General features: G+C 41.7%; 2 protein-coding genes across 4 annotated transcripts; both read right to left on the bottom strand.

Annotated features, from left to right (window-relative positions):
- Positions 1–6,936: 6,936 nt before the first annotated feature.
- Positions 6,937–8,230, bottom strand: LOC120951238 (uncharacterized). The gene has a single exon (XM_040369830.2). It carries the CDS (start codon positions 8,007–8,009, stop codon positions 7,110–7,112), a length of 900 nt encoding a protein of 299 aa, XP_040225764.2. The 5' UTR covers positions 8,010–8,230; the 3' UTR covers positions 6,937–7,109.
- Positions 8,231–13,413: 5,183 nt separating this feature from the next.
- On the bottom strand, positions 13,414–16,388 carry LOC120951975 (lachesin-like). 3 transcript variants are annotated; one of them, XR_007451933.1, is made up of 6 exons: positions 16,222–16,387; positions 15,881–16,131; positions 15,457–15,716; positions 14,706–15,369; positions 14,459–14,590; positions 14,222–14,336 (listed from the first exon to the last, which is right to left on the bottom strand). XR_007451933.1 is itself a non-coding variant. In XM_040371013.2 (5 exons), the coding sequence occupies exons 2-5, from the start codon at positions 15,942–15,944 to the stop codon at positions 14,209–14,211; spliced, it is 1,116 nt and encodes a 371-aa protein (XP_040226947.1). In that variant the 5' UTR covers positions 15,945–16,128; positions 16,222–16,388; the 3' UTR covers positions 13,414–14,208. The 3 variants fall into 3 exon arrangements, 2 of the variants coding, with proteins under 2 accessions (XP_040226947.1, XP_040226946.1); XM_040371013.2 differs by lacking the exon at positions 14,459–14,590 and having other exon boundaries at positions 13,414–14,336; positions 15,881–16,128; positions 16,222–16,388; XM_040371012.2 differs by lacking the exon at positions 14,459–14,590 and having other exon boundaries at positions 13,414–14,336; positions 16,222–16,388.
- Positions 16,389–20,983: the final 4,595 nt, after the last annotated feature.

The raw sequence follows: 20,983 nt of genomic DNA on the forward strand, positions 1-20,983 counted from the left end.
GTCAGCTCTTTGCCAAAAAATTTAGTTCAGTTTTCGACCTTCAATCTTCGTCACCAATTAATATTGCAACTGCCCTGCAGCACACACCCGCGGATGTTCTAGATATGTCTATAAATGATATTGTCATCACAAATGAATCGGTAGAAAATGCAATCAAACAAATTAAACCCTCATTTATCCCGGGTCCGGACGGGATCCCAGCAATAGTCTTACAGAAGTGCTCAACTTATCTTTCAGAGCCACTGGTTCATCTGTTTAAGCTTTCTCTGCACAGTTCTACATATCCTACTATGTGGAAGACCCGTTCATAAAAAAGGTCCGAGACATGTTATATCTAATTATCGTGGCGTAACTTCCCTATGTGCATCAGCAAAAATACTCGAAATTCTTGTCCAGGAAGCGTTAGTCAGGGGTGGCTTGAATTATATCAGTCCAAGCCAGCACGGATTTGTTCCCAAACGATCGGTGTCGACCAATCTCGTTCAATTCGTGTCTGAATGCCTTACGGCAATGGACGGCAAGTCACAGATTGATGCAATTTATACTGATTTCATGTCAGCATTTGATCGGATTAACCATGACATACTCCTTGCGAAACTGAGCCGGCTTGGCTTTCATAATAATCTAGTCATATGGTTAAAATCATATTTAAACCAAAGATCATACTGTGTTAAAATCAATAAGTGCTTGTCCAACGTGTTCGTTAGTTCGTCCGGTGTCCCACAGGGAAGTAACATTGGCCCAGTATTGTTTATCCTATTTATTAATGATGTTGTATTTGCGCTCCCAAATCAATGTTTGCTTATGTATGCGGACGATATCAAGATTTATGCGACCATTAGAAATGATTCGGACAGCTCGACTCTCCAGCACAGCCTAGACGTATTTAGCAATTGGTGCTCTGCGAACTCGCTATCCTTGTGTGTCAATAAGTGTTGCGTGATTAGTTTTACTCGTAAAAAAGACCCTATCAAGCGAGACTATAATCTTGACTCGTGTATAATCCCACGTAACATAGAAACTAAGGACCTCGGCACTATTCTTGACTCAGCACTCTCCTTCCGTCAACAATATTCGTACGTCATCGACAAAGCATATCGGCAGCTTGGTTTTATTCATCGTCTGACATCTGATTTTAATGACCCTTTCTGTTTAAAACAACTGTTTGTCGCGTTAGTCCGGTCCGTACTTGAATTTAATGTTGTAACATGGTCTCCGCACACTAACAACTGGTCCACACGAATTGAGCGAATTCAGAAAAAATTCACAAAAATAGCTATAAGAACCTTACGGTGGAACATGGACCAGCCTCTAACCTATCAAACTAGACGGCTTCTTCTAGGATTGCAGTCCTTAGAGAGACGTAGGGAGGTAGCACAAGCAGTTTTTGTAGCAAAATTAATAAAAGGCGAAATTGATGCTCCCGAGCTTCTTCTTAAAATAAATTTGTACGCCCCTGACCACGCGCTACGTCCTCGAAATTTTCTGATCAAAATAGACCGGGCCCGTACTTCCAGAGGAGCTCATGATCCAATTATTTCAATGTGTAAAGCTTTCAATAAGTTCTACTGCTTTTTTGACTTCAACATTACAGTTGCCACGTTTAAATGTTCATGTCTGTTTTCAAATATATAGCAAGTAAGGTTATTTTAAGTATTACTTTATTTTAATATTGCAAAGGCCCCTGCGCGCGCCACGCAATTATCTTCAATAAATAAATAAATAAATAAACTTCTAACATCTACGTTGCTGAGAACTTGTCTTGCTATTCACGATCATTGTCTCGAACTCAAGCAATTTTCTGATAACACCCCGCCCAATAACACCCCGCCCTCTGATCTGATAACACCCCGCCCAATTCCATCAACATTTCACAATTTAGTGCAATCTACGACGGGACTACTACTTATGTATCGCTTTCTGACGAACAAAGTGTCGGAAGTATCCACGTCTCTGCCATCGCTTAGTGCAAATATCCTTCACACTGTACACACACATACCCATCTTGACTGCAAGCGACCCATGAGCGATAGAACACGTTGTAAATTAGCTGCAAATTAATGCTGCACCATGGCGAGCGGGCTCTGAGGCGAAAATTAAAAGAAACATTTAATGACTCGTCGCACCATCACACATACACGGTCGAACCGTCTTCATACTGGATGTACCATTTATTTCAGCCAATCTTCTCGCCTCGGTCCCATGTGTGTACGGTTCCAATGATCGGCACTGGTGCTGGTGGGCCAATTTCGACCATGTTTGCTCGCTGTTTCCATGTTTCTTTCCTTTTGGATCTTGGAAAGTTGAAAAAAGCACCACCATCAGACCAGTTCACGGCTTCATGCTCACAAACAAACACGTACAGCGCTAGACGGGAACGGAACCCGCTAGCTACTTCCCTGGCAAAGCTGAAGCCAAGTGTCGAGGCTGCCAAAAGTGCAACAATTTTAATGAAGCCATTTCGCAGCCCTCTTGACTTCCCCACGTTGACCGCAAAGCCCTGCGCTTCGGCGCACGATAATGGCACCGGCACTGCCGGGCAGGTCAGCATGGGACGGCAGAGCAAAAGGGCAGCCATTTTGGCTTTTTCAGTGTACTCGGGTGTTGCCCGGGAATGGAGACGGTTTCCTTTCATCAGTGCCAGCGGGCTTCAGCCATCTTCCACGGGTTCGATGAAAATGACTCAACGGAAACACCTTCAGCAGCCGGCAGACGGAGCCGTGCACCGACCGTGGCAATCGTCCTCGAGGCTGCTCGCTGTGTTTCTTAGAACTCTCCCCTCCCGCCAGTTACAATTTATTTTATCATCGTCATCATCGTCGTCGTCATCATCATCGCCATGAGCAGCAGTAGCAGTACCGGGAGGCCATCAACTTCAGTCCAGCTCGCTGTTTTTATCGTTATCAGCCGGCAACAGGATGCGATACCATTGCAACAGTGCCGAGGCAGATGCATATCCCCACCAACCCATCCTGTATGCACCTCTTGCGGTGTTCATTGCGATTCAGGTGAATGTTTCATCACTTTCCAGGCCGGTGAGCAGTGAAGAAAACACTTCTTCAAATTTTATTTCCATCCCCGATCCTCCAACCGGTAGACCACTTCTCCCTACGCGGGACACGCGAGACGAAAGTGCTATTTCATCCAAGCTCACCAGTTCACAAGCTTGGTCGGACTGGTGTGCTGTTCTTCGTTGCTGCACCCGCTCTGTGTGCGCAGATGGGAAATACACAGGTTGCCACTGTGTGCACTGTCTTTGCACCCCGACCCGAGCCGGGGAAAACTGGCAACGGAGACTGTAATTAGACCCTTGTGCTGCTGACGAGAGGAATGCAATTAGTGTATTAGTGTGTGGGGGAGCAATTTTTGTGCTTCTCATTCAACGCCACGCCACGCTGGCAAATGTAATGTGGCCAAAAACTTTCCAACACAATGCTACCCGCCCTGGTGCCTCATCGAGTGGCGTCGTGGTTTGCATCGAATGTGTATGGTTGGTGCGATAAATGAGTGTCGTGGAGTGGGTTGCCGCTCCCAACGTAATGTTCGCTCGGTTCGGTGTGTTGCTCTCCTTTCCCAATGACAGCATGTCTTGTCGTACAACAACACAAAAATTTTCCACGAGTTCGCCATGCAAAATGCATGTTAGTTTATGCTCTTTCTATTTCGAATGCATTTTGTCAAGTTGTTTTGAAATGTCAGCACATTTCTTTACATAATAACGTTCTCGCCCAGTGCCTGATAAATGCTGAAATATGGCATTCACTAACATCAACGCTCTTTTTATTTGTTTTTACATTCCAGAATTTGTTAATTGAAAATTGAAAATCTCGGAGTGTGTGAGTGTCATTAAAATTTCAGACCCACAATTTCAACAGTGTTTTGCTGAGATCCAGAAGTCTTTTTAACATGTTCGGCTATTCAAGAGTCGGTTATACTAATTATATAATCAATTTTTAAGCTTTTTTTTAATTGAACAACACGTACGTTATTTATTAAACGATGTTCTTCTTTTCATTTATTGTTTTAACCTTAAACAATGTGCTTACATCCTAACAACACATCCGATTCGGAATGGAACACATATTAAAGGCTTTTTAGCGTCATATTTTTATTTTTCAGTAGGGACGCCCCAGACAGATTATTATTTTTTTACTTGAATATAAAAAATGTATGGGTGTTTTATCGCAAATGAGGCACACATTTTATTTTATTGTTCATTTATATCACCATTGTATAAAAATAGTTGTTGGTTTTCCTATCACCAGAATTTAAAAAATATTGTTTAAGTGCGGGGAAATACATTCAGTTCTGAAATTGATTAATCATTTTTCACCACAAAGTACTTTAATGGTTTAAGGTGTATACTCATGATATTATTTTTTCACAAAGAATTACAAAAAAATCCAGTCAAGGTAATTAAAATGTCTCCACTGTTTACTTCACATTCTTTGAAACCTTCACAGTTACATAGGACTGCAAATTATGTATTCGTCACAAAAAGATTGAATGTTGCAACTGTCAGTTTACAGTTTTTCGCTTTTTTTGCTCACTAACATTCAATCCAACCGAATGTCAGTCAAGTTGTTTCATGATTGAATTCAATATTTTTACATAAAAACCACCAACAGGAAGCCAAATTGTACAGAAAAATATCCATATCCTCTGCCCTGTATCCCAGTAGAACATAATCAAGATGATCAGTCGTACAATCCCAGTCGCACAGAGTTTGTAGCGGGCCTCGAAATATCTAGGATCCTGTTCGGTTCTGAACTGGGCCGGGGATCTGAGGATTTCGAAATTGAATTACGGCGATAGGGATTGAAATTTATTACCGATATTTTTACTGCTTCAAGTGCCATAATTCACCTTCACCCTTCCATTATCGCCTGGCAATGATCCTTTTCCCCAAGTACCATCACGAGCTGAAGGACTTTTGCTGCTCGTGCTGCGATAGTGCGCCCAAGCTATGCTGATCCTTCAGTGTATGTGTGATGCTACCCCCATTTCTGCGCTAACAGACTCTTTACGATAGCACGCCCCATATAGACAATCTAAAAGCAAAATGAGATTCTTCAGCAGGCAGCTGACACGACTGTTACGGAGGATGGGCAGCGATGCTAAGGCAGGTATGGCAACAGTACCTCCATTAGTAATAGTGCCAGTAGAAACGTCGAATAGAACGTAACGCCACTATAAATCTGCATATATCACTTTCCACACCCCCGTGTCCACCCGCATGCATCGTAAATGGGGGCTGGAGTGGTTGAAACGAGAGTTGTGCATAACATATGAAACCGCCGTACCAAGCCGAAGGACGAAACAAAGCGTGCTGGTGTGATTTTTGCAGCAATCGATTTATAGTTTTTCGGAAACCTGTAAGGCAATTAGTGTTATATGTGAGCGAAACAGGGAAGAAACAATGTATTGTTTTCTTCATTTACTTTTCTGCATCAATATTGCGCTGATATCTCTTCTACATTTTTAATTCCGATGTAATTTCATGGCTACATACTCAAACAGCAATTTCACAGGGATTGCAAGGACAACTATAGAACTGCTTTTAGTTGCAATTTTCACTTCATATACTGTTGAATATATTTATACTTTATTCTTAATATCGCTCCTTAACGTTCGGACATAACGTTTGAAACTAGTGAGAATTGATCCGATTACGACTTTAAATACAACGTAAGATATTGAGTTGAGCAAAACATTGAAAGAAGCATAATCAACTAAATGATTTGAATTCAAATGAGTCAAAATTTGAATCAATTTGTGATCAAATCAAAATAGTATATTTGGGCTCAAACAATATCTATCAATCTGTAGGACTTCCCTTGTCAAAAGTACATAGAGCAAAATGCGGAGTTGAAACTGTGAAAAAATAGCAATGAGCTCAAGGACATGTATTTTCAAAATTTTGCTTTGGAGTTTTATACCGCAATCGTGATGGAACAACGGAAGTATTTAAAAATACAGATCGAAATAGTGTTCTTGTGTACCTATTATGAGTTACCTCTTAAATGACTTAATAAACATCTTCGTTGTAAAAGCAGCTAAGTTCAGTTGCAATCCATAGATAGATCAAACAGACGTAAATAGATAGAGTTTATGCTATAGAAAGAGAGTTACTGATAGAAAGTTTTTGCTATCTTTAGACTTGAAATAACAGCATGAGCAGTTCGAGACAATCTTAATGAAAACATGTCTTAATGAAATTTAAGGAAAACATGTTAGCCAATTGTGCTCAGTACTACAACAAAGAAGAACTTTGTTAATCAGAATTAAATTAATCTCGTTCTAGTTAGAGGCTCAAAACTAAAATATGAATATAACTTTACAAAATTATCCCCACTTTTTGACAATCCTTTTAGAAAATAGGAAACATTGGCTATGTAATAATTGCTAGCATTGTCCTTAAGGTAAAACATTCCCAAATTTTGGCGATTTTAATTGTCAAAACTTGGAAAAACTTCTTAACTGAATTCAATCTTTTATTCCTTTTATCTTCAGTCGGATCATTATAATATACGAATCAACGGAAAAGAGTCCCTAGCCGTACTTCAATCATTTATCATTTCTTTCATAACAACTAGCATATGCTGATTGCACGAAGAAGAACGAAGCAAAATACAATCCCTTTGAAAGATTATTTCCCTCATTCAAAAGCGCTTGTCGCAATCTACATCCAGCTGCAGTTCCCATCCCAGAAAAAAATCTTTGTTTGCTTTCTTTTTTCTTTCCACAACTGCAACTGCAGTGCACAATACGCTTCCGTCAGCACGATTAAACAAACAACCGTTAAAAACTGCATGTGCAAATGCAACTTTTCTCCATTGCAAACTCTCCATCAAACGTTCAAAAGTCACCGAAGAAAGTTGATTTTTGTTCCCATCCTTCCCATGCCCGATGCTAGCACTACAAACACTTCCAAGACTAAAACGCTACCTTTATTGGACCCAAAAGAGGGATAATAAATAAACAACATCACTACGAAAGCTACGACCACAACACGGATACGGGCCAACGAAATGTTTCGATCAGCTTTTGTCCGCCAATTTAGATCATCCTGCACGCCTGCAGCAGAAACAGCGCGCACTGAAACACAGTCACAATCCGTTTACCTTGAAAATATCCCCAAACGGTGCACTGGACGGTACGGTCGCGGTATTCCCCGGGGACACTTTGCTGTTGCTACCGCTGCTGCCTTTGTGATGAGGGCGATGTTGTCCCGTGCCCTTTCGGATCCGTGCCCGATATCCACCGGTGAATGGTCCGTCGCCCTGGTCGGTTGTTTCCTCGATCGCGTCCGCATCGTCCTCGTCGTCGAATCGGGGCGGTTCATCGCCACGCTGGCCTATCTTCGGCCGCACTCGGTACGGGTAGATTGCGTTCTGGAGCGCATTCTCTTTCGTTGCTCCAGCGGTCAGCAAAATCACGGTCGGCTGCGATGTGGTGGAGTAGTCACGGATGTAGTTCTGTAGAATGCTCAAAAAGAACAGAAAAGCCAACAGCGTCAGCACCGCCACGGACGCACCCTTGAAGCGTAGGCCTTTGTACAAAGCCCCCCCGTACGGTCCCCGATACAGTGGAAATGCCGGCGGTGGTTGCGGTGGTGGTGGAGGTGGTGGCAGCGGTGGAGGAACCGGATGTGCTCCCAGCGGTGCCGGCCCCCAGGGCAGAAAGCTGGGGAAGAATCCTCCCGCTCCATTGCCCTCCGTTCCGTGCCAGTACTCGCTCGCCTCGTCATCGTACAGCTCGGGACCGGTGCCGGGACCGTACACGGGATACTTGCCACTGGCCAGCAAGGCGGGTGGCTCGTGGTGAATGCGCTGCGTGATGCTGGCCGTTTCCATCGGGGGAACGCTCGTGCTGCTGCTACTACCGATCACACTACCGATCGTGCTGAATCTATGCAGCAAACCGTCGGCCATCGTTGATGATCGGTTGAGACACCCGTTCGGATGAGCTATCGTCACCGTACTAACGGTTTCGAGGGTATGTCGCATGCATTTTACCCTTGCGCAGGTCGTAATGAAATTTCTAACAATTTACCAACTCACTCACACACACACACGCACGGTCAAGGTTCGGCGAAGTTCAGCTTTTCTCCAAAACATCCCGAGCGCGTGCCATGTGAGCTTCGCTGGACCGTTAAATTGACACCCTCCAAACGTCAGCGGCAGCTTAAGGCACATGATTGTGTCAAATTGCGCGACAACAAGACACGTTAACGATGACGACTCTAATGCAAGCTTTCCATCTCGTAGGAACGGGAAAATCGGATTGTTTTCCATGCGAGTGGGCGCCATGCACTTTCCTACTGCAATCGCTCAGCAAGAGCAAGGGCGAGCGAACAAAATCTTATAACCTCACTAAACCAACGCTAACGGTAAGCACTTATGGGTCGTCCGCACAGAAACAGCTTGTTGAGTTGGCAATAGCGCGCACACGGCTTCATGTGATGCCGTTTGAATTAGAGAAGCACTGATAAATGTTCGAAGTACAAAGCGACGCAGGAAACACCTTTCAATCGAATTGCGCTTATTTTAATGTCAATGCGACCTTTGTGGGCGAACTATGGTATGGTTTCACAGAAGGCAATTTTAATATGATTTGAACCAAAGAATAAACCAATTTATAAAATGCCAACAAATTAAGAGGCTTGTTAAACATATTTGAATTTGTTCCTAAAAAAAACTATAAAGAAAACAGACCTGTTCAAATTTTTGGGAAATTTAAAATGTTGCATTTTCGGAGAAAAAAATGTTATCAAATGGTATAAAATGAAGGAATGAGTGCTTTTTGCGATAGCCTCTGACTTGAACATTTTCTATTACATTGTTGTCTTATTTCGGATTGTCTAAGCTTTTTAGCAATGGTGTCTCTTGGGCAAATCCCGTGGAGTTCAAGGGGTGAGTTCAATCCTCGTATATACCGTGCATCCATAGCAAGCTCTCACAACCAAATGGCGTGGTACGTGGCCAAATAGAAGAAAATTATCTTTATATAGGCCGATATTTATGTACCGAAGCTATCGTGTATTAAGAGCACGTTCTATTGGAATGATGTTAAGATCGTTTTCAATTGCATCTATCTGAAGTTGATTTTTTCATGCCAAATAATACAGAATAGAATATGTTTAAAACTTTTTTATGACTTCCCATTCTAGCACAGAAATTCACTACGTCATTGTGGTTCGATAGCCTTTTCATTGCATACAGTGCCAACCATCGACTAGCGCGACGGCTTTTTATGATCATAATCAATTAATCATAAAAAAAAAACTAGATTAAATTAGTATCATGGTAAGAAACAACGAACTATTATAATATATTTATTCAAAAAATTATTCGGATATCGTAGGCATTGTTCAGTTGTAAAGTTGTAAATGATAGGAAAGAATAAAAAAAAATATAGACACTATCGTTCCAAACAATATTTCCAATAATTTATTTAAACAAAACGAGCCGACAGTTCCTAATGCACCTCAAAATGGATTTCCGGCTCCTCGCCTGACTCTTCTATTAAATAATCTATAAAATGAGTATTTCCCTATATATAATATATGTTTTATGGTATGACTTTGACCGCATCAAATTAAAATATTTCTCGAGTCTATTAAAATACTTGAAAAAACACACTTTTTGTGAAAAAGAACCCTTAAAACAGGCGCCTTGAAAAGGGAACGCCGTTCAATTTATTTGAGCACTTTGCTCACGAAAACTTTCCCAGCTGTACCTTGCATTCATTTTCTTTATTGCTACCTTTTTGGTAACATCCACCAACATGGAAACGAGTCACACATATTGCTGCTGTCACCATTTTATGCGACGCTGCTGCGGCCGGTATCGCTACAATTACGCTCCATTGATTTTCAATATGCACCGTTTTACCGAGCGCTTTATTCTTTAATTATAATATTGCACCGTCGGTTTTCGCATTTTCCCACACGGTGTACATCATTTCGCCATTGACCCTCTCCAGGCCCGGGTTGGATAATTAATTATGTTGCCAAAATCCAACTGTGGACAACACGCACAAATGATGAAAAATGAATCCGTTTTGCTGTGTCCCGCTGCCCACAGCATTCGCATGCCGCCAAGCCATGCCCTTTGGTGCACCTGTCTGCGCGGGCAGGGTCAAGAGGTCCAAAGCGGAACAAGAATGGGCAGCAAATTGCCATACTCCGAACCGAACACACTGAGGGAACGAAACGGGCATGCAAACGGGCTTAATGCACACTAGTCACACAGGACATGCCACCTACGCCCTGTCGATCAACCGGATGATCGGTCAATCGTGAAATGTTCCGGCTTGGTGCCACCGGGCACGCAGGTTCGCTTGCAGCGGCCCACAATACCGCAACAAGGCTCTCCCCCTGACCCCTTCACGTCCATTTTCCGGCGGCTAACTCGACGGTAATCAATCCCGGAACCAATCCCGACAGAAGCTGAAGCTTATCCGCGGTTTCCGGGCATGATCGGAGGCAACGGACAAGGTGGTGATGCCGCGGCGTTGCCTACCTCGTATCGATAACCAAAGGCAGGGCTTAAAAATAATTGAGAATGATCCTGGGCGTGAAAAAAGAGACAGCCAACGGTAACCGATTCGGGGGAAAGCTTGGCTGGAAAGCGGGTATTAATTTAATTAAAAATAAATAGATGAAAAACGTTAACAGCACACTCTGCAAAACTCGGTCAACGGTTGCGACAAAATGGCCAGCGAAGAATTTTTCATGCGGTGCTATAATTTGAAATAAAAATATGCTCATCATGTCGATAATCAAGTATAATGATACGATAACTAGCCCCGGTCCGGTCGGCCGGTAATTAATCTCTCATCATCATTTTCAAGCTGATCACACCCATGAACAAGTCACAAGAACATCAAGAGACAAGTAGCAAAACCTAGCCCACGGCCCCTACACAGAGCTCCGCATTTCGTACATCCGTTTTTAATCACTCAATACTCATTATCGGAACCCGCTGTGAAGGGTGGCGGAAAAATACGCATGCTGGTGGTATAGGTGATGAAAATGAATGTTTTATGTGCAATAAAAATACGTTTCGGATCCATTCCTATCCAACCCGCCAGTTGTTTCCTTTTCTCCCCCATCATTCTAACAGAACCGAAAATGGTGTGCGTTTTAATTCGTTTATCGATGTCGAGAGCATGTTTCGTGGCAGTTGTTTTGTTTCGACGGTATAGTGCACGCCCAACTTTTCCAACTGGCAAAACATTTACCAGTTGGAGAGCTCAAAGTACTCTCCTGATAGTAGTCGTTTTTGATAGTGCTTCTTTCTTCTTGGTTATTTGTTCGAATGTATTTCACATTACGACCACTTCACTGCTTCATGTTTTGCCTGCGGTATCGCTTTTTCATGCACTAAATGGAGGTGTTTTTGTTTTGTTTTGTGTTTGATTCGTGCACTGCCCATCAATTACTCACCCATTCATCCGTCGTACCAGTCGTATAAATGTCACCGAAGGCAGTGGTTCTTTTAGTAGTGCGAAAAATAAAACACAAACCCATTTCGCCAGACGGTGAGCGAGTGGCGAGAGTTTCAATCAAATCGCTGCATCGATGTATAAATCAAAACGAACCGAGTGAAATTTAATTAATTACCGAGCGAAAGTTTTATCGACTTGATTGAGCAGCTGAGTATTTTGGTGGAGCGGACAAGTGAGGAACAGTACTAGTGTACCATACTAAAGCATTGAAATTCAGGGTACTTTAAAATATGATTTAATTTTGGCGTCTTTTTAATATTGCAGTACATTTAAGAAACCCTCGTCAAGGAAAAATAAGATAAATTCCTAAATGTTTCGGAATCATCAAAATCGTCGAAACCAGTAAATACAATTCAGCCCTCAAAGAACTACACAAAAAATTATTAAAGAGCAATGTGTAACAAGAGGCAAATGTAAATTGGAAAAGATTTAAGATGATTTGAAAAATTGAAAAGTATTGTGAGGAAATGAAGTAAGAGACAATTATTATCGAACAATACTAGACAAAACCATCACAAAGACAATTTAATAACTCCATTTCTTCTTGTTGTGATTGTGCACTAATTAGAAAAAGCATCAAACAATATATTAGGGTTTTGATTTTTAAAATATTCCATCTAAATTTGAATTCAAATGTATAGGTTATCCCCATTATCGACATGAAAACAGTTATAAGTTTAAAAATGAATTAGCTGCCGAAGATATATTAGATACACCGTCATTGCTGATACATCTAATTAATTTCTAGCCAATTTAATAAAAGCTAAAGCATAAAACTTAACTTTCTCTTCGACCAGTTGCAGATTAACACGAGTGGAGGTCCTAGGCGGTTACACGAATGTAGCTCTTTCTGATGTGTCGAGCGAGAAGTTGTGTGCTTTTTTCGGGGCCCCCAAAAGACAAGCGTGCTGCTCAATCCGCCCCAGTCTTTAACGCTTTGAAGTCAGGATGTAAAAACAAATTTTACTCAAATATTTCGTTTCTCCATAAATCACTAATGCAAGATTGAATTGAAGGAAATTTTAAATGTCCTCTATCCTTTTTGACCTTATTTCAATTAGTAATTTAACTGATTCCAAAATGTTTCATATAAAGTCTGTTCCCGAGTTACGCGGTTCTCTACTTACGCGGATTTCGAGATACGCAGTTTTTCTAAATTTGACAGATCAAACGTCAAATCAATATCATTTACTTCAAGAGTTGTCCAATGCAGTATAAATTGCATTTTTGTTAATAAATTTAATCCACTTATAAGACAAAATTATCAGAATGTTTGCCACAAATCGTATCAAATAAATGATAAAGTGTATAAAAGTACTGAATTTAATAAAAATTATCTAGTTATCAATTGTATTTTAACCGAAAACCGTGAAATTCGACATACGCTGATATTCAAGTTACGCGGATTCCTTGGGAACGCACCAACCGCGTAACTCGGGAGAAGACTGTACTGTTACTTGAAGAAAGTTACTTGAATAATACGATAATAATGTTGAAAATTTTAAGACAAACTATAGTTGTTAAATTATTGTTTTTGATAAAATCAAATAATAATTTTATACTCTTGACTACTTATTCAATACAATTGGTATGGAAAACTCGGTTATTTCCGTCGTTTTAGCTATTTTAAACATTTAGCAAAAATGCTGTTTATTTGGCATTTAACAATTGTTGGAGAAAATTATGAAGGTTTAACATTTTAAATTACAATTTTGTGTAAGTCAAATTCGCTTAACTTGGGGAAAGACTGTATACCTATCTCAACTCAAAAGGTGGGTTACAAAAAAGAAGAATAAGTAAGTTCAAAGCACACACGAGACTATGTAATTAGATAGTAATAAAAATAATACTTTTTGATGAGTAGCAACATACGTATTTAAAAAGAACACAAATATGCAGTATAATGCAAAGTTTTGATGTTTATTCGAAATGCGCGCTTTTCGTTCGGTTCTTCTATTGCATAAATTCTTAGCCTAACAGTAAACAGAAAAAGAATGGCTATACTTTTTTGCTTTTCAATTATTATTTCATGCCGTCAAATTATCCTGTAGTCTATTTTTCTTAAAAGTTTTGCTTCTCTAATACCGTTAGAAACACTACGTCGAGTTCAATTGAAGAAATACATGATAAAATTCTTTTCTAGTCCGAAACCGCTCCCTACCTACATCATACGACTGTTCTCGCACAAAATATACCGCCATTCTATTCCGTTATACTACCTACGATGCACTAGTTTGGTCGCATTTTTTTTTCTTCTTTTGTATGAATATAATTGTACCATTGCTTCAAAAAGCCCAACCGCCTGATGGCGAGATATGCGATCGCCGGGCTCATTCATGTTACTGACTGGAGCACGGAAATGTACTTTATATTTGCACTTTGCGTTTTGCACACCCTCAATCGAAGGCTTGTACGAGGAAAGGATGGATATGATTTAAAAGACTTAATAGTAGATTGTATCCTGATTGTACTATCAGTATTCTATCTGCAAGTAGAAGATTGGTGGTGGTTCTTGATTGGCACGAAACATTCACGGTTGTTCGTTTTCACTGTCGCTGGTGTGTTAATAGTACTGATGTTGTGAGTAATTTCCATGTAAAAGTTGGCTCATCGTCTGGTTGTTGCTATGGAGCCGAGAAAGCACGCATGACGCCAAGCGTTACCTCGTGGGCCATCCGTTCTCCAGCGACCCATTCACAAGAGCGTTGCTAGCAGCAGTGTGGTCACAACGATAAGCATATGGCCAAGTACGACTTTCCTAGTCGAGGTGCCATCGTTGGTCCACTTCAGTCCAGAATAGTTAATGTTTGGAACGTTTTGTTCTACAAGAGAGAATGTTAAATAAGTTTCAATTCCATAAATAGCGTTAAAGTTCTCGTGTCCAGCACAAGGAATTGGTTGCTGTCAAATGCAAAATAAACAAAAATAAAAATAATCGACTCACATAACAACATAGGAGAGTATTGCGGCACACACACTGGTACGTAGAGATTAGGATAGGAAAGGAGAATAGTTCCAAGGTGGAACGATCCAACAAAAAATTAAAGCACTCATAAGGTGACAGGAATAACGGATTCTAGAAAAGGTTTAAATAATAAGTATTAGCGATAATATGGAATGGTTCCACAAGAAAATATGATCAATCATTTTTTTCCTTTTCATATGGATGACTCGGTTCGTGGTTCACTTACCGAACAGGTTTAGTCGAGCCTCGGCTTGTCCAACCTTGTTGGTGGCTTTGCACACATAGTCACCGTAATGCTCTGCGGCCACAGAATGAATCTTTACCACGGACGTGGTTACATCGTCCGGCGAGCCAATCTGCGAGATGCTGTACGAACCGCCGTTATGGATTTGTTTGCCATCGCGGTACCAGGAGATGGCGGGTGCAGGAAAAGCCTGCACCACACATTCCACATCGATGTCGTAATCGAGCGCCTGCGCTACCTTCGGCCGTGGCACACGGATAACCGGCGCAAACTCCACCTCGAGCGTGATCGTTTTCGTGTCCGCACGGCCCACCCCGTTGTCCGCCGTGCAATAGTACGTGCCACGGTCCTCCCGACGCAGTCCGTTCAGTCGCAGCTCGTTGCCGGTAAACGTTTGACCACCGATGGGCAGGATAGCGTTATACTCGCGCCTCCAGCTAATGGTTGGACGCGGGTAACCTTCCGCACGACACACCAGCTGGGCATCTTCACCCTCCGCCTTGGTCAGTGTGTTGGTGTGCTGATTTTCAAGCAGCATCGGCGGATGTCTCACCTGCAGCTCGACGGTTTTGGTGATTTTGCTTGTACTGTTTACCTGTATCTGGCACTCGTACAATCCAGCATCTGTGTTGACGATATCGTGAATCTACGGTGAAAGGCGAACAAAATGTTACGAACGAACAAACCTTTCTAAATGTAGGCGAGTACGTAAATGTGATTGTGTGTTTCGTACCTCCAGCACATAGTTGGCAGCATTGTTCTCCTTGGTAAAGTTGAGCCGGAACCGATCTTCCGTCACGGCCAGCTGTACACCGAGCGAGATGATGTTGCTTTCCTTCGTCCGATCGCGATTGCTCTTCTGCCAGCCGACGATGTAGTTCTTCACATTTGCGATCGAACAGTTCAGCGTCACTTGCTCGCCAATGTCTTTGATTTGCTCCGGGCTGATAAAAACGATGCTCGGGCTGGCGGTGGACGCCTGCTGTGCGTTCGCTGCGGGAAGGAAGGTGAGAAGAAGACACATTAAGCGAAATGCGACTCGTACGCGCCCCATACCGCACATAATCGCCGAATAAATCCGGTTGATAAGAGGGGTGCTCGACTGCTGGGCCGCGCTGATACCACGGTTAGGGGAAAAACGACGGCACGGTACTTACACAGCGTCAACGCCACGCTCAGCAGCGTAATAATGAGAAGCAAATTCATTCGTAGCAGCCACATCCTTGGCAGGGGCGAACGGAACTGTGCGACACGGTGCCAGACACTGCGCACTCGAGACGAGGTTGTTGTATGCGTGCGTTATCCTGTTCGTGGGGTTCTGCTGCCTGCCTCCCTCCGCAGGATGCTTGATTTGGCGATTCTGCACGACCTGTGTCGCAGGTACTTTAGAAAGCAGACACGCTCTCTGCTGGAACAAAACATATCACAGATAAGGCAATCAATCACTGTGGAGTGAAATACGAGAGCAAACGCCGAAACTCAGTCAACAAGAACTTACGCGCTTCGTAGTAAAACAAAATAATCACTGCAAACTTCCTTGCGCTTCTTTTAGGCGAACGAAACTGGCGGCGAATTGCAATTCACTTTCTAACAACTGTCCGGCAGCAAAACGCACCTGCACACGCAAACGGCACAGCAGAAAATGAAACAATTCCACGAAAAGCATGGAACGCGCGGCATCCTCACCAATACACAGGCACCGCGCAACCGGCCGATAGAGAAAGAGCGCACGATCATGTTCTCTTTGCAGGGAAAGTGAGAGAGCAAGCACGGGAGATGGAACTTAGAAACAAACACACACATACACATATGAGCACGTATACAACCCCATCTGGCTGGAAGGATGCTGTGCGTCGTATCGATTGCACGCACACTTCCGCAACCCGGTCGAAAGAATGTAGTGAGATAGCGGTTGCTATGGAAACGCGTGTACCTGTTTCTCTTGCGAGAGAAGAATTCTGGCCGTTGTTTGGCTATCTAACATTTTTCTATCGCTTTTGTGGTCTCGCTTTATTCGACCTGTTTTAGAGTTTTAAATTCCATTCACCCTCTCACACACATACACACACACATACGAATGGTTCTCTTTATCGCATCCAATGGACCGGTTACAACTTCAATCTTTCCGCTCTGCTCTTCCCCGCTTCTATTGCAGGCGTTCGTTCGCTCTTACACCAGTGCACCAAAGGAAAGTGAAAAACCTGTTTCCCATTCACACATACACTCGCACACACCCCCCTTTACAGGCGGTAGAACCGTTTCCAAGCGATGCATGAAACGGTGCAGCTTATCCTACATTAGAGCGGGTGTCGTCACCCATTATTCTTTCGCCCAATGCATTGTACCCCGCGCCAGCATTACCCTTTTCCGTTGCAGGAGGGATTTGGTTCCTGACGCCATTGCTGGTGCTGTACTGTGATGTAACCCACACCCGCTCATCCTTTTAATTTACACGCATCCCTGGCTGCGTCCCTCCCGTTGAAGCCTAGGGGACGGGGACAGAGAGGTAGGGGTTTGCACGTTTCAAACAAGGCCGACAATGTTTGGAAGCCATACAAACGAAATGCCAAACATAAACGATCTCTTTGCAGGTAACGGCACACACTCAAACTCGCCACGGTGCAAGAGATTTGACAATTGCAGGGTTTGAGTGGGTAGAGAAGCTGCCGGCACTTGTGAAACCGGGAATACCGCACAAGTCATGCCCCGTTCCAGTGCTTCAGACGAGACTTCAGGACAATTGTTGGGATTTTACTGTGAGCTGGTGAGAGATCCTTGCATTGTCTAGCAGTCGGGCTTCGTCGGTTATGAAAAGTCATTCTGTGAGTGTTTTAGGCATATGTTTTCGTTTTTTCATATGTAAATATGATCATAAATTATTCGCTGTGAACATGCAGGAAACGTTAATTCCGTGCATAATTTTAAGGACCCCTCAAATTTAAAATTATCCCTTAATTTTTTCTTTTAAAAATAAAAAAAGATACTTCATAGTTTTATGTTTTGCACGCCTAAACATTAACGAAACATTAGGCCCTGAAGGTAGGCAATTTGATGTTTTAATAAGCACTAAAAACATGTACCAATAAATGTACATAATTGGGAATGACTGGTGACCACATAAACCCGTTCATTCCACAGCCTCATTCTGTACCCCTCTTGTTTTCGAAACTCGTATGGACCAATGACTCCCATAGCATTGCTAATCCGGATAGAGCTGGCTAATGGCCAAGAACAAAAGTAAAAAAAATATCACCAAATGGAAAAGAATTTATAGCGCATGCTATACATAAATATAAGACATATCCCAAAACAAATTATGAAAATAAATGAATAAAATTCTTTTCTTTTCATCTCTACAACTCTTTCAATAAATAATAGAAATAACATTATCTAACATTATCAATTTCATACGAGTTCTGAATGAATGTGTTGGTGAGTATTACAATTATTATACTTATTTTATTGTTAACAACATGCTAAGTATATTTTTTAACTATTGCTTTCTTACAATTCACGTGCTTAAAATAAAATGCACTTAAATTTTTAAATTAAAAGAAAAAGAAGCTCATAAATATGAAACGATACTGCAAACACTCTATCAACAGCAATGAAATGAAACGGTTATGGGAAGCCGTTGAGACGCCTCAGCATTATCATCCACGCCAAGAATGAACCACATCAAAAGCTCTCTAAGTACACTACACACAAATATCGTCTTCGCTGGCGCCAGCGAGGTGCACTTTAAGCAACGGTTGACTTTTCCCACTTTTCCGCCAGCGAAGGTCCCATCCCGGCTCGTGCATACAAGGGTGTATAGCTTTCGCTAAATGTTGTTATCAACCGACACTACTTCGTTGCGGCAGAGCATGTGGGCGATTGTGCGGTGTTTGGTGTCGATTGGCGGCGTTAGCATCAAAAGGCAATAAACTGAACGATTGCTATATAAAATATGTTGTCTGCTGACTCATCCCTGCGGTTGAGGACACTGTAGTCGACTGTTAGAAGTAGGTCATTGGTAGTACAACAAAAAAAAAACACACACACATACACTTTCGATTAATTTCCGGAAAAGCGAGCACCTTGTAAGCTATTTCCTTCCCGCTTGAGTTTTGCTGCACTAACATGATCTAAGCTTGAATAAAAGAAACATTGTCTTTCTCTTTCATCTTTATTTCATTTTTAAAATAATTGACAGCAAACATTATAAAACATTCACCCAAATGCTAACAGAAGTTTAAATTTCCCCGTCATTCATAACATCTCTTCGTATGATCTTTCTGTGCTAACAACAATTAGCTTGCCACACCAACACGCTCCCAGAGCTTCACGTAGTGCCATTCGAGACGCGTCCAAAAGATAATTCACTCTTAAACGGTTGTCTCATTTTCCCGTCCCGTCATGCTGTCAGCGGTTATGTCGTGTTTTCCATTTTTATTCTCATTTCAATCCTGTTGCCCGGTATCATCGCCCAGCAGACGTGCTGGTTGACACAAGCCGGCTAATAGAGAAAAGGCCTGTCGTGTTCGACTGTGGTGATGGTGGTGGAGGTTTTCCTTCCCATTTTCTCACACCCTCTGCCTCCTGGGCGACCTTGGCCCCGACCAACGACGTCCCACTACTGTTAGAATAGGAAACGAGACTATCCCACCACACTAATCTGTCGGTGGTAATAGTACCAGAACGCATTTTCGCACTAGCTCACCCTCACTCGCAAACGAAGGGAGTGTGGTTGACCGTTCGTCGCTTGATGGATGACGTTTGGTGGCGCAAAAATAACATTTTCATCCAGCAAAACCTGACCTCCCAAATCGTAGCCGTCCGCCTCATCCTCTGCCTCTCCCGTGTCAAATACAAACTCATGTCCCTCGCATCTGGTCGGTTTCGCTTTTCTTTTCAAACGGAGGAAAAGAAAAAGGAACGCCAGAACGCCAGCGAACCTTTCCATCCGCTTTTCCTCTCCACTCGTTGCTGACTTCCGCGTTCTAGATGTGGCTGGTCGTCGTGCTGGTCCCGGCTGCATGGCGTCGGTTCGGCGTTTCGTGACGTCATTGCCAGACCCAATTCCATCAGTGTGGAGTTGGCTGAACGAACAGGTCAACAGTTAGCAAGTACAAACGATGACGACGCGCTGACTCCCTCGCCTTACTACCCTTTTTTTCAACAACACAACGCTTACACTCATCGTCAAAAATAGTCACAACGAGGTCTTGTTTAACAATGTTGTAAAATCGTATCGCAAATTGCTACCAATAAAAGTGTGAATGGTTAGTGAGTGTCATGAAGTGCATGATGATCATGAATATTGTAATATATTGTAATGTCTGTTGGATTGTAAAGTAGAGTTAACGTGAATTTTATGGCTGAAAATTTACAACTGAGTGAAAAATGTACTTGCTAAAAACTACAATTTTGCAATTTAGTAGTTTTGGAAGATTTGAAAAAGGTGTCATTTTTTATGACTTTTTCGCTAAACTGACGTATGTGTTATGATTACTTATGACATGTTATGACAGATATATTTAACATATTAGTTTTATTTTTATAATAGTAATAATGTTATATACACAAATTTAAGAAAAATAGTATTTTTCTTCGTCTAGTATTAAGTGTACCGTCCTACGCCAGCCTATATAGACTTTCCAGACTTATTCAGTACCACGCAGATAGTCAATGCTTGCTACGGTGGCAATATGTGATTTTCACCTATGACGTTATTGAATCATACGAGTTGACTATTGTATGTCTAAATAGTACAAAACAACTATATATCTACTTAACATCTTAACTATATGTCTACTGAATACTAACGTACATTAAAATCAAACATTCTATATAATTATGTAAAACATTTGGTTGTATATATATAATATTTACTATTTGGGATATCTAATTTATTAACAAACTCAACGAAACTTTTCGTATAACAAATGGTTATGCTTTAAAATCCTTATAATATAAATTTAAAGAAAAATTTTTTAAATGTTTTATTAACTATCTATATTTTTAATAAATATGTCAAAGTCTGTAAAAACATTGAACAACACATTCTTTAAGCTTTTGTCCCGCATATAGTTGCCATTAATCTTCATTATTTGACATCTTTTCGGTCAATGCAATAATGCAGAATAACACACTAAATGACTTAAAATTAATTACAATAAATAAAATAAAGTAAAATAAATTTAAATCTTGCAATCATGACCGTATACGTATCATCATTTAAAAATTCCATCACAACAAGCGCAACTGCTTTGAACATC

The sequence above is a fragment of the Anopheles coluzzii genome, chromosome 2, assembly GCF_943734685.1.
Source record: "Anopheles coluzzii chromosome 2, AcolN3, whole genome shotgun sequence".
NCBI lineage: Eukaryota > Metazoa > Arthropoda > Insecta > Diptera > Culicidae > Anopheles > Anopheles coluzzii.

Coding starts and splice junctions, on each gene's coding strand:
- LOC120951238 (XM_040369830.2), bottom strand. CDS start 8,009: ATGCGACATACCCTCGAAACCGTTAGTACGGTGACGATAGCTCATCCG.
- LOC120951975 (XM_040371013.2), bottom strand. CDS start 15,944: ATGTGGCTGCTACGAATGAATTTGCTTCTCATTATTACGCTGCTGAGC. Junction 15,717..15,880: donor GAGCGTGGCGTTGACGCTGT/GTAAGTACCGTG, acceptor TCCTTCCCGCAG/CGAACGCACAGCAGGCGTCC. Junction 14,337..14,705: donor GGCTCGACTAAACCTGTTCG/GTAAGTGAACCA, acceptor TCTCTCTTGTAG/AACAAAACGTTCCAAACATT.